The 12,714-nt window shown below is 42.9% G+C and overlaps 1 protein-coding gene across 2 annotated transcripts in view; it reads right to left on the bottom strand.

The window, feature by feature from the left end:
- The window catches only part of TULP3 (tubby like protein 3), a 98,615-nt gene that overhangs the window by 18,732 nt on the left and 67,169 nt on the right, over positions 1 to 12,714 (bottom strand). The window contains exons 3-4 of one of the 2 annotated variants that reach the window (XM_005876991.2): positions 9,292 to 9,451; positions 5,838 to 6,014 (exon numbers count right to left, since the gene is read on the bottom strand). In XM_005876991.2, coding sequence (XP_005877053.2) covers positions 5,838 to 6,014; positions 9,292 to 9,451 — 337 coding nt within the window. Of the gene's footprint in view, positions 1 to 5,837; positions 6,015 to 7,496; positions 7,748 to 9,291; positions 9,452 to 12,714 lie in introns of those variants that run through there. The other variant, XM_005876993.2, reaches the window with a different exon arrangement.

The raw sequence follows: 12,714 nt of genomic DNA, 5'->3' as shown, positions 1-12,714 counted from the left end.
CGCCATCTTTGTTGGCGGTTAATTTGCATATCTTGCTGATTAGCCAATGGGAAGTGTAGCGAAGGTACGGTCAATTACCCTGTTTGTCTATTATTAGATAGGATTAGAGGCCTGGTGCACAAAAATTTGTGCACTGGCGGGGGAGAGGGGAGTGTCCCTCAGCCCCACTTGGGCCCTCTCACAGTCTGGGACCCCTCAGGAGATAACCACCTGCTGGCTTAGGCCCGCTCCCCAGGTGGCAGATGGCAGGCCCAATCCCTCGGTGCCTGCCCTTCCTCCCTGGGTCGCACACATGGCAGGGCCGATCCAGGGGTTGGGGTGCCGCCCTGGGTCAGGTCTCACATGAGACGCCTGGGCGGGCCGGCCGATCGCTGCTGCCCCGCCCGACCGCCCCGGGTCGGGTCGCACACGGGATGCCTGGATGGAGGCCGGGTGGGTTGGCCGATCACTGCTGCGCCACCCTGGGTCAGGTTGCACACAGACGCCTGCTGCCCCAGGTTGCAGATAGCAGGCCCGGATGGCGGCAAGGCAGGCGGGATGGCACTATCCTGCCCCACCACCCCGGTCGCAAATTGCAGGCCCACGATGGCGGCTCCCGCTGGCGGCTGCGCTGTCCCGCCCTGCCTGCAGTATGCAAATTAGCCACCATCTTTGTTGGTGGTTAATTTGCATATCACGCTGATTAGCCAATGGGAGGCGTAGCGAAGGTATGGTCAATCACCATGTTTGGCTATTATTAGATAGGATATATATAGAAGATATGTCTTAAGATAGAGACCAAATATTTATTTTATTTCTTAAAAATCTTTATCCTTCAGATTATTACAGATGTTCCTTTCCCCCCCCCCCCCCACCCCCCCCCCCCCCCGTTCCCCCCCCCCCCCCCACACCATGTGGCTTGGGCAGTACTTCAAGCTGCCCCCTGTGGGCTCAGCTTTTCGTGGCTTTGGACTTAGATCTAGAATCCCCTGCCACCAGAAGTCCTGTGGACTTCCTTTCCACAGTCAGCTACTATGCCTGTCCCCAAGGGACACTAACTTCCTTCTGACTCTCTTGGCTCGGAGGTCTTGCAACTCTCTCCAGCCCAGATCCCCAATCCTTACTGTTCTGCAGGTGTCCTCTGCCCTTCCTGGCTGCAAATTGTCTCACCAGCTATGTCTACGTCACCAATTTCGGGCGGATGTTATTCGATTTAGTTGTTCCTTCTATCCGCTCCGGGACAAGGCACAGGACATGTCTGCCGATTTGACTGTCATTTTGTCTCTCCTAAATAGGTTTCTTAATGATAACACTTACAACCTCTAGCCTGTAAAATGCTAATGTTGATCACACTTATGCAAATCTAAGTGGAAAAATATAATAGTCAGAATTTTCTAAATTTTTCTAATTATAGAACACCTGTGTTTTCACAGAGCCTGTCCTGATATTGGTGTTTCTCATACTTACTTTGGGAAATGCTATTTCTTTTCTTTCATTTTTTGTTGCTGTTGTTAATCCTCACCCAAGGATATTTTTCCATTGATTTTTTTTTTAGGGAGAGTGGAAGAGAGAGGGAAAGACAGAGAGAAACATAGAAGTGAGAGAAGCACATCGATTGGTTGCCTCCTGCAGGAGACCTGATCAGGTCCTGAGCCAGGGAGGAGCCTGCAACCAAGGTATGTGTCCTTGACTGGAATCCAACCCGGGACCCTTTGGTCCACAGGCCGATGCTCTATTCACTGAGCTAAACCAGCTAGGGGAGGAATGCTGTTTCATGGCTTTTTTCTCAGAGGCCTGTCAAACTAAAAAAAAGCATTGTCATGGTAGTTCAAGTTATAACTTCTCCTAGAGTTATTTGACTTGTATTTTTATACTTGAGGGTCTCACTAAATTTCTCAGAGGTTTCTAGAAGATTCTTGAGTAACCTTATAACCGTGGTTTTGAACTCTATATCCAGTAGTTTGCTTTCTTCCATTTCTTTCATTTGTAACTTGTTTCTTTGTCTCCACATTTATTGCTTCCCTGTGTTTCTATGTACTGGGTAGCTGCTAAGTCTCCTAGAGTTGATAGAGTGGCCTTGTGTGTTAGGTGTCCTATAGGGCCCAGTGGCTCAGCCTCCCCAGTCACCTGTGGGCTGTGTGCACAGTCTTGTTGTAGTTAAGCCTTGATTGCTGTTGGTATCACTGGGAGCAATAGACCTCCAGGCCAATTGGCTGTGATGACCCGCTGTGTCTACACTGGAATATCTGTTGTGCAGGAGACACCCTTAAGGGGCAGGACTTGCTTCAGTGGGGCTTTGGTGCTCACTGAGTCTGCCCCTTGAGTGTGTCTCTTATGGATGTGGAGAGTTGTAATCCAGTATGGTCTCACTCTGACCGCTGGGCCCACTGGCTCTTCTATCTCCAAGGAGGTGCAAGGTCATCCACTGTCTGGGGCTTCCCAGCAGGAGCTACAGAGACATCTGAAGATTCCTCCTCTTTGTATGGGGTTTGGAAGTTCCCAGACAAGGCCCAGCTGTGAACCAAGCAGGCTGCTGCTGACGGGCCTTGGGCCTTCTTTTGGAAGCTCTTGGGCTCTCTGACCCAGCTGCAGTTTGACAGGTTTTAGGCAGAGAAAGGACAGGCCATTCATGTGCAAAAGCCAATGCGCACAGCTTGGGTGGGGTTATAAATTGGGTGGGGCGGGGGTCTCTGGGAATCACCAGGGCAGAGCAAACAGCAGTGGCTGCCAGTCAGCCCTGCACCGGAGAGGTCCCCGGGTGTCCGCGTCCCGCGCCCCCGTGCAGGAACAATGATCGCTGCGAGCACCTCTGAGAGAAAGCCGCCCTCGCGTTCCTGTCCCGATGCCAGACAGTCCAGTTTCTCCCCGTATGTGTCTGGGTCCCCCAGAGTCTTGCCCGGAACTGGAGTTCAGAGCAAGTGGGAGCTTGTATCTCCCTCCCGATTAAAAGAGCAGCACATCCAGGTGCCAGCACTTTCCACACCTCTGTACCTCTCTAGATGTGGAACTTCCACTCAGCCAGCTTTCCTGCGGTTCTGGGTGGTAGTTGTTCTGCCTTTTAGTTGTTATTTTGATGTGGTTGTGAGAGGCAGCAAGTATAGGTGTTTACCTATGCCGCCATCTTGGTTCTCTCAAGACCAAAGATTTTTCCCAAACTTGTAAAACAAGCAAATTGAATACACTTAAGGGACATAATCTGCCAAAGTGACGCTTCTTAGATCCTAATCAAGAGAGCACTTAATGGGTTTTATGGCAAGATGCAAACTGTTGAGACATGAAAAAGCAATGATGTAACTGGCACTGAAAAGCAGATTATGAGAAAGAACACAGTAGTAGTCACCTATGGCAGTAAAGGAGAAAGCATTAGACAGTAAGGGAGAAAGAACTAGACAATAAGAGAGAAAGAACTAGATTAAGGATCAGAAATTCTAGGTTTACCACTCTTCAGCTAGATGACTTGGGGTAAGTAATTTAGCTTTTTGTTAAACTGAAAAGTTCTCTTTGCTCTTTCTTTTGTAAAATATAGTGGTAGTAAAGTCATAGGTAAGCATCACAATCACATTCATATTACAAACAGGGAAACTGAGGCAGAGAAAATTAAGGTGTTTTCACCCTTTTCCAGCCAGATGTGGCAGAGCTATGCTCTAATCCATTTCACTACACTGCCTTTGCCACACCCACACCCTAGTCATCTGTCCCAGTTTGCACAAACACATGTTTTTATAGTTGATGCCTTTGTACATGTTATTGCTTCTGCCCAAGTTTGTCACCTAAACTGTCAGTGTGGTCTAGGCCAAATTATTTAGTCTCTCTCTGAGAAAAAGTTTCTTACATGTAACACGGAGAGACTAATATATATAAATCTCTCAAAGTACTGTTACAAATATTAAATTAACTGAGGTAATGTATGTCAAATGCGTGACATACCAAAGACATTCAAAATATCAGTCTCTAGCTGCTTGCACAGGTGACACTAGTACACAGGAGGACATGCATCCTTCAGAGTTCTGCTTAAGCATCACCTTGTTTTGATGCCTTTCGTCCCTTTTTAATTGCTCTGGCAGTGTAATTCTACCTCTCCCTTATTTTTACTCTGGCATATGCCACATTATAACTCTAGGACAGACCATCAGCCAAACCATCTCCTAAGTAGTTATCCTGCTTTCCAGACATGTCCCACTTCCACTTCATTCTTTATGGTGTTGAGTAATTTTCCTACAACCCAAATCAGTCAATACCATTTCTCAGCTTAAAATTCCTCATCAGTTCCTACTACTCCTCAGATAAAGTCCAAATTCCAATCGTGGCCTATTATGTCCTATATAATCAGAACCCACTTTCCTCTCTATATTCATCTCTCTACAATCCCTTTCCAAACCTCATCACATCATACTCTCAGCTCCAGCCAGTCTGAACTTGCCAGCTCTTCCTGAATCAGGCTCTAATTAGCACAGCCATCACTTTCCCTGGATAGCTTTCCAAACCTTCAAGTCTGGGTTAGGCACCACTCTCCATGCCCTCTTGCCTTTTTTTTTTTTTTAAATATGTTTTTGTGGTTTTTTTAATCCTCATCCGAGGATATTTTTCCATTGATTTTTATAGAGAGTGGAAGAGAGGGAAAGACAGAGAGAAATATCGATGTGAGAGAAACACATCGATTGGTGCCTCCTGCACATGCCCTGACGAGGGCCTGGGCCAGGGAGGAGCCTGCAACTGATGTACCCTGGGAATCGAACCCAGAACCCTTTGGCCCACAGGCCAACGTTCTATCCACTGGCCAAACTGGCTAGAGCTAATATGTTTTTTATTAATTTTTTTTTTTTTTTTTTTTACAAAGAGAGAGGAAGGGAGATAGATAGAAACATTGATGAGAGAAAAACATTATCCATCAGCTGCCTCCTGCACGCTCCCTACTGGGGATCAAGCCCACAACGCAGGCACGTGCCCTGACTAGAATCGAACTGGTGACCTCTTGGTTCATGGTGCTCGACCGCTCAGCCACACCAGCCGGGCACTCTTGGCTTTTTAAGCGCTTGAAATCTCAATCAGAATAAACACTCCATGAGGACAGGAACCTTTTTTACTACTGTATCCTAAGTAGTAAAACAATGCCTGATATATAGTATGTACTCAATACATAGTTTCTAAATGAATGAATGTATGAATTTGTTTGAATGTACATCTATTCTACCATTCTGTGGTACAATCTTCTGATTCACATAGGCCAGGATCTAACAATACCTACCTATTACAAAGTAGGCATCCAATAAATATTTATTCATTATTGGGCTTCAGTCTTCTTATCTGAAAAGGAGACATTCCTCTCCTATAAAATTATTGTTCTAAGAAGGAAAGCTGACTAAAAAGCATGTCTAAAATGTACAGGAATATCCATGGAAATAGTAACTTCAACTGGCAGAAAGTAGGCTCTAATGAAAAAATATATTTGTGTTTCCATTAAGCGGGCTATTTATCTTTCCCCTTATCACTAGATCAATATAAACTGTGAAATAGAGGTAGAATAGGGGTGCTGAGTGGCATCCATGTCAAAGGAAGAGGGCAGAAACTAAAAGTAAAATATAAAAAAGAAATAGCCACATATAGTAGCTAATGCTGCTGACATTTCACATTTGATTTAATTAACTTATTTTTCTTAGGTAATAGGATAAATACTACTATTGTTGACAATGACCAATTCTCAGATCTCAAAGATGCCTAATGCTGTTACCTCTGTAAAGTCCTGAACCACACTGCAAGCAATTTTGAGTCATCTAGATTGTTAATCAACAAGAAAATAAAGTAAAAGATTATAAATGACTAAGACAATTATTTGCCTTAAAATCATGACTGATCCTCACCGTGTTTTTGGAGAATCTCCTGAAGATCTGGCTTAGAAGCAGTATCCAAAGTGCTTTCCCCATCAACACTTCCTTCAGTATCCTCTTCTGTGGCAGAAGAGCCAACTGAGAGAACATGAAGTTTGGTTTCTGAATCTTGAGCATCTGGCTTCAGGAAAGCAGCTGGACCATCAATGCCTGGGGACCAAAAGAAAAGAGAAAGCATAACCCACTATTTAGCTGTGTGGGTTTGGAGTATGTGATCAGAATTAAGAACCACCAAAGCACTTCACTCTCCTCTTTCCTTAACATCCATGAGGACATTTGTTAACAGTAATCCAGGACTGGTGTTCATTTAATTAACATGCTCTGACTCTTACTAAAGTAAAATGTGCCTGATGTTGCCTTGAGAAACTTAAGAACGAGACTATGAAAACAAAGTAGGTCCTCCAAGGTTCAAATCCCATACAAACCAATAGCTTAAGGGGCTTGACTTAGAGGCTCTTAATCCCATTCATCCCTCGTCCTCTCATCATCTTAGAAGATCCTTGGAGTCCTAATAATTGGAAGAATGGATGCTCTCTACCTACTCCTGGCTTCAAAGTTGACTGTGCCACAATGTAAAAATAAAGACTATAAGATCCTAAAATAGGCTATTCTGGACTAATTCATTTGACATCTAAAAATAACACTTCTAGGGTGGATATAAACTATATAATATCTCCTACTGATTAGACCAGTGATGGTGAACCTATGACACGCGCACTGTCGCACAATTTCAACCCGGGGCCCCTTGGGGTGCATCAGAGCTCTGCGCAAACGCACCACCAGAACCAAGATGTCCTACAGGCAGGCACCTGGAGCCCACCACCCCACAGGCAGATCTGGGGAGCCACTGCGAGCCTCGCTGAGTGCGATATTGTGCAAATGTGGGTGCACTGCCCCACAGGAGAAATTCTGAATTCACTCTTCCTGAATAACTTCCAATAGGCCAGTGATGGCGAACCTATGACATGCGTGTCAGAGGTGACACGCGAACTCATTTTTTTGGTTGATTTTTCTTTGTTAAATGGCATTTAAATATATAAAATAAATATCAAAAATATGTCTTTGTTTTACTATGGTTGCAAATATCAAAAAATTTCTATATGTGACACGGCACCAGAGTTAAGTTAGGGTTTTTCAAAATGCTGACAAGCCAAGCTCAAAAGGTTCGCCATCACTGGATTAGACCATTGCTTTTATTCTACCTCAAAGACCCAGAACTTGATTATAAAAATTTATGAAGGCCTGGCCGGTGTGGCACAATGGTTGAGCATCAACCTATGAACTAAAAGATCACTGGTTTGATTCCCAGTCAGGACACAGAACTCCAGTAGGGGGCATGCAGGAAGCAACCAACCAATATTTCTCTCTTATCTCATTGATCTTTGTATCTTTCTATCCCTTTCCCTTCCTCTCTCTCTAAAATAAAAAAAAACATTTTAAAAAATTTATGAAGGTACCCTAGTGGCAATGCTAATGTTGTTTCTTTGATCCATCTAAGAATCTTCCTGCCTTCTTCTGGGTTTGTAAAAACTGTACCCCAGAGGTAAGAGAGGCTGCCTAAATACACACCATGTAGGATGACATTGTTGTGAGGGGTATGAGGTTCCACCAAAGGAGTATGCTCCTCACTACCTCTTGGCTTTGACCGACGTAGCTTGGCTTCTGGATTTGGCTGCACCATGAGTGGCTCCAGGCGCTTTTTCCTCTGCTTCTTCTCCAGCAGTGCTCTCTAGGAAAAAATTTGATATTATCCCCAGGAGAGTTATGACTTTGAACATTTACAGTGTTTCACTGATCTTCACACAAAATCCTTGTGAATTAATTTTCCCACTTAAGAGGGGCAACGGCTCATTCATTTAATAACTATTTATTGAACACCTATAAATATAGATTTAAATGATACAAATGCATTCCTAGCCAAACTGAAGATCATGATACAAGTCTATTTAAAATATATAGTAATTATCATATTATTATCAACACGTGGCGTGAGACCAAAACGACAATCACCGAGGGCACCGTCTCTGCACGGGTGGTACTTTGTTTGCCCTGAACACATTCCCTACCTGTCTTATTTCATAGGTACATGAAGTATTTTCTTGTGTATTAAAAAATTATATTCAATTCACTATTTAACCAATGTGAAGAAAATAAAAACCAACAGAAGTGCTGTTTGAAAAAAAGCACTTGGTCACAAGTTTAAACTATATAAACACATATGCATAAATAAAAGATAAAGGAATACAAAGAAACATAGTCTTGGGGTAGTAAACTATAAATAATTATTTTCCTTTTTCTATATTTTTAATTTTTCTTACTTTTGTGATCAAAAGAAAAATAAATTTTATTATTGTCTAAACCCCAAATTATTTTCATGTTTTAATTAGCAAAAAAACCAATGTTTGCTTTCTTATTCATCTATACTAATAAAAGGGAAATATGCTAATTAGACTGGGAGACCTTCTGGACATCCTTCTGGACAAAGCCATAGTGGTGGGGCCAAGGCAGAGGCGGTCAGGCAGGCAGGTAAGCAGTTAGGAGCCAGCGGTCGGACATCCCCCAAAGGGTCCCAGATTGGAGAGGGTGCAGGCCGGCTGAGGGACACCCCTCTGTGCATGAATTTCATGCACTGGGACACTAGTCTATCTATATAAAACCCTAATATGCAAATCATTCAAACAGCAGAACCACCAGAGGAATAACCAGTTGCTATGACATGCACTGACCACTAGGGGGCAGACGTTCAACACAGGAGCTGCCCCCAGCCATCAGGCCCTGACCAGAGGTGGCGGCAGGGGGCAGTGCCAGTGAGTGGGTGGAGCCAGGCCAGCCAAGGTGGGTGCGAGGAGGGACCCCCAGATCACCCTGCCGGTCACCCCACAGAGGGAGGCGATGTCAAGGGGCAGGAATAGCGAGTGGGTGGCACCAGGCTAAGGTGGGTGCAAGCAGGGACCCCGAATGTGACACGGCACCAGAGTTAAGTTAGGGTTTTTCAAAATGCTGACAAGCCAAGCTCAAAAGGTTCGCCATCACTGGATTAGACCATTGCTTTTATTCTACCTCAAAGACCCAGAACTTGATTATAAAAATTTATGAAGGCCTGGCCGGTGTGGCACAATGGTTGAGCATCAACCTATGAACTAAAAGATCACTGGTTTGATTCCCAGTCAGGACACAGAACTCCAGTAGGGGGCATGCAGGAAGCAACCAACCAATATTTCTCTCTTATCTCATTGATCTTTGTATCTTTCTATCCCTTTCCCTTCCTCTCTCTCTAAAATAAAAAAAAACATTTTAAAAAATTTATGAAGGTACCCTAGTGGCAATGCTAATGTTGTTTCTTTGATCCATCTAAGAATCTTCCTGCCTTCTTCTGGGTTTGTAAAAACTGTACCCCAGAGGTAAGAGAGGCTGCCTAAATACACACCATGTAGGATGACATTGTTGTGAGGGGTATGAGGTTCCACCAAAGGAGTATGCTCCTCACTACCTCTTGGCTTTGACCGACGTAGCTTGGCTTCTGGATTTGGCTGCACCATGAGTGGCTCCAGGCGCTTTTTCCTCTGCTTCTTCTCCAGCAGTGCTCTCTAGGAAAAAATTTGATATTATCCCCAGGAGAGTTATGACTTTGAACATTTACAGTGTTTCACTGATCTTCACACAAAATCCTTGTGAATTAATTTTCCCACTTAAGAGGGGCAACGGCTCATTCATTTAATAACTATTTATTGAACACCTATAAATATAGATTTAAATGATACAAATGCATTCCTAGCCAAACTGAAGATCATGATACAAGTCTATTTAAAATATATAGTAATTATCATATTATTATCAACACGTGGCGTGAGACCAAAACGACAATCACCGAGGGCACCGTCTCTGCACGGGTGGTACTTTGTTTGCCCTGAACACATTCCCTACCTGTCTTATTTCATAGGTACATGAAGTATTTTCTTGTGTATTAAAAAATTATATTCAATTCACTATTTAACCAATGTGAAGAAAATAAAAACCAACAGAAGTGCTGTTTGAAAAAAAGCACTTGGTCACAAGTTTAAACTATATAAACACATATGCATAAATAAAAGATAAAGGAATACAAAGAAACATAGTCTTGGGGTAGTAAACTATAAATAATTATTTTCCTTTTTCTATATTTTTAATTTTTCTTACTTTTGTGATCAAAAGAAAAATAAATTTTATTATTGTCTAAACCCCAAATTATTTTCATGTTTTAATTAGCAAAAAAACCAATGTTTGCTTTCTTATCATCTATACTTAATAAAAGGGAAATATGCTAATTAGACTGGGAGACCTTCTGGACATCCTTCTGGACAAAGCCATAGTGGTGGGGCCAAGGCAGAGGCGGTCAGGCAGGCAGGTAAGCAGTTAGGAGCCAGCGGTCGGACATCCCCCAAAGGGTCCCAGATTGGAGAGGGTGCAGGCCGGCTGAGGGACACCCCTCTGTGCATGAATTTCATGCACTGGGACACTAGTCTATCTATATAAAACCCTAATATGCAAATCATTCAAACAGCAGAACCACCAGAGGAATAACCAGTTGCTATGACATGCACTGACCACTAGGGGGCAGACGTTCAACACAGGAGCTGCCCCCAGCCATCAGGCCCTGACCAGAGGTGGCGGCAGGGGGCAGTGCCAGTGAGTGGGTGGAGCCAGGCCAGCCAAGGTGGGTGCGAGGAGGGACCCCCAGATCACCCTGCCGGTCACCCCACAGAGGGAGGCGATGTCAAGGGGCAGGAATAGCGAGTGGGTGGCACCAGGCTAAGGTGGGTGCAAGCAGGGACCCCGATCACCCCACCAGTCACCCCACAGATCGGCCCTGATCACCAGCCAGGCCTAGGGACCCTACCCGTGCACAAATTTCGTGCACCAGGCCTCTAGTTTTTATATATTAGGGCCAAGGGATAACAGTTGGAACATTCCAAATAGAAAGCAATCAGCTCTATGAACAAAAACAAAATATGGACCATGGTAGCAAGAAGTCAGAAAAAAAACATGAAAGACCATGAGAAAAATCCAACAAGATGGAATTGGAGGTACTAGACCCACACTATTTTTAAGCTTTGGCAAATAAGAGCATATAATATTTAGAAATTATTATGAATCTGGGATAGCTCAGAATAGGAAAGTACCAAGTCCCAAGCTAAAAAATTAAGCCATTATTTTAAAAAATATATATTATAACCTACTTTACTGTTTCTTAGGCAAAAAGCTATCTATTTACTTTTTTTTAAAATTAACATTGCTTTTAAAAAGTGCCGCTAACAAGAAGAGTTATTCTAAGGGGTGAGACTATGGGCAGGAAAGGAAATGTGCTTTTCCTGAACTGGCCTAATGAAAGCTTGCAGATAAACTCAGAAGATACAGAAAAACAGACTACTCTTTTTTACCCAACTTTGTTTACAGTAGGTCCTCAAATAACATTGTTTCGTGATAATGTGGAAGGGATGCATAGGAACTTAACTCTTATTTATATCAATTAGCCTATGGTAAAACTGGTTTCATTATACATGATTTCCCTTAAAGTTGCAGAACCTATCGAGGACATTAAGTGAGGACCTACTGTATAAGGAAAAGACTGGAGACCTAAGATAATGTGCCAAAAAATAAACTATCCATGAAGAATGAATAGAGAACTTAGAGCAAGTTGGGAAGGAATATATTTTGAGACTCATGAATTCATGTGAATAGATGGACTTTAATGTACCAGGAACACTAAATACATATGAGACTATAATGAGGTCCTCCTCATAGAACTTGCTGGTAAGGTTCTTCTGGCAAATAAGTCTTGTATAATGGATAAGAAGTAACCTGCCTGTACATATGGTAAATATGAAGTATAAAGACATGAGAAACTGCCCTAACTGGTTTGGCTCAGTGGATAGAACATCAGCCTGAGGACTGAAGAGTCCCAGGTTCGATTCCAGTCAAAGGCACATGGCCACGTTGCGGGCTCGATCTCCAGTAGGGGGCGTGCAGGAAGCAGCCAATCAATGATCCTCTCTCATCATTGATGTTTCTATCTCTCCTTTCCTTTCTGAAATCAATAAAATAATAATAAAGACATGAAACTACCACATGTGGCCAATGCTATTTAGTGTCATATAGTCTCCTAACTGTGAAACAGTTGATGAAACAAAAACACAAGCTATAGCTAGTCCATTTTAGTAATATATGTAAAGAAAAAAATGTTCTATAGAAAAAGAGTATCCTGTTTGTGGTCTAGAAAAGGGGATCCAAGGAGCTAGAATTTCTTAAGAGTGCAGCCAGCCTGTCCAAGAAAGAGAAATACTAAATCTGGTAGACAAGAGTATTCTCTTTACGGAAGAGCTTACTCATTTTAAGCACAAGAAACTATAAAAGACTTCATGGCTTAATTAACTATCCCTCAGCACAATCTAATTTCATTTCCTCTGACTCCTTGCTTACCAATCAGCCTTCTAATTTTCAATTTAACTTCTTAGGCATCATATTCCCAAGAATAAAGAATCATGCGCAGAACTGAATGTACACTGGAAGAGTTAGAGTTCTCACTGTAAATTAATGAATTGATATCTGGTTTCAAAACTGATTGTTGTGAATTTGACAGGTATGTTTGTGGTCTAGAAAAGGGGAGCCAAAGAGCTAGGTGTCACATGGTACATCTCGGTTCACTAACAAAACCACATTCTTAGACCTGTACACGGCCAACTAAATTCCTGGTCATGATGATCCTATCGAGGTATCTGGTGAAGCCTTCCTCTACCAAATTTAAACTTACTTATATCAACAACTTCAAAAAAAAAATAAAAAAACCAGCTCAGCCCAGCCTTCATAGCTCAAT

This window comes from Myotis brandtii, unplaced genomic scaffold (assembly GCF_000412655.1).
Source record: "Myotis brandtii unplaced genomic scaffold, ASM41265v1 scaffold504, whole genome shotgun sequence".
In the NCBI taxonomy this organism is placed as follows: domain Eukaryota; kingdom Metazoa; phylum Chordata; class Mammalia; order Chiroptera; family Vespertilionidae; genus Myotis; species Myotis brandtii.
This window is presented reverse-complemented; position numbering and strand designations above follow the sequence as displayed.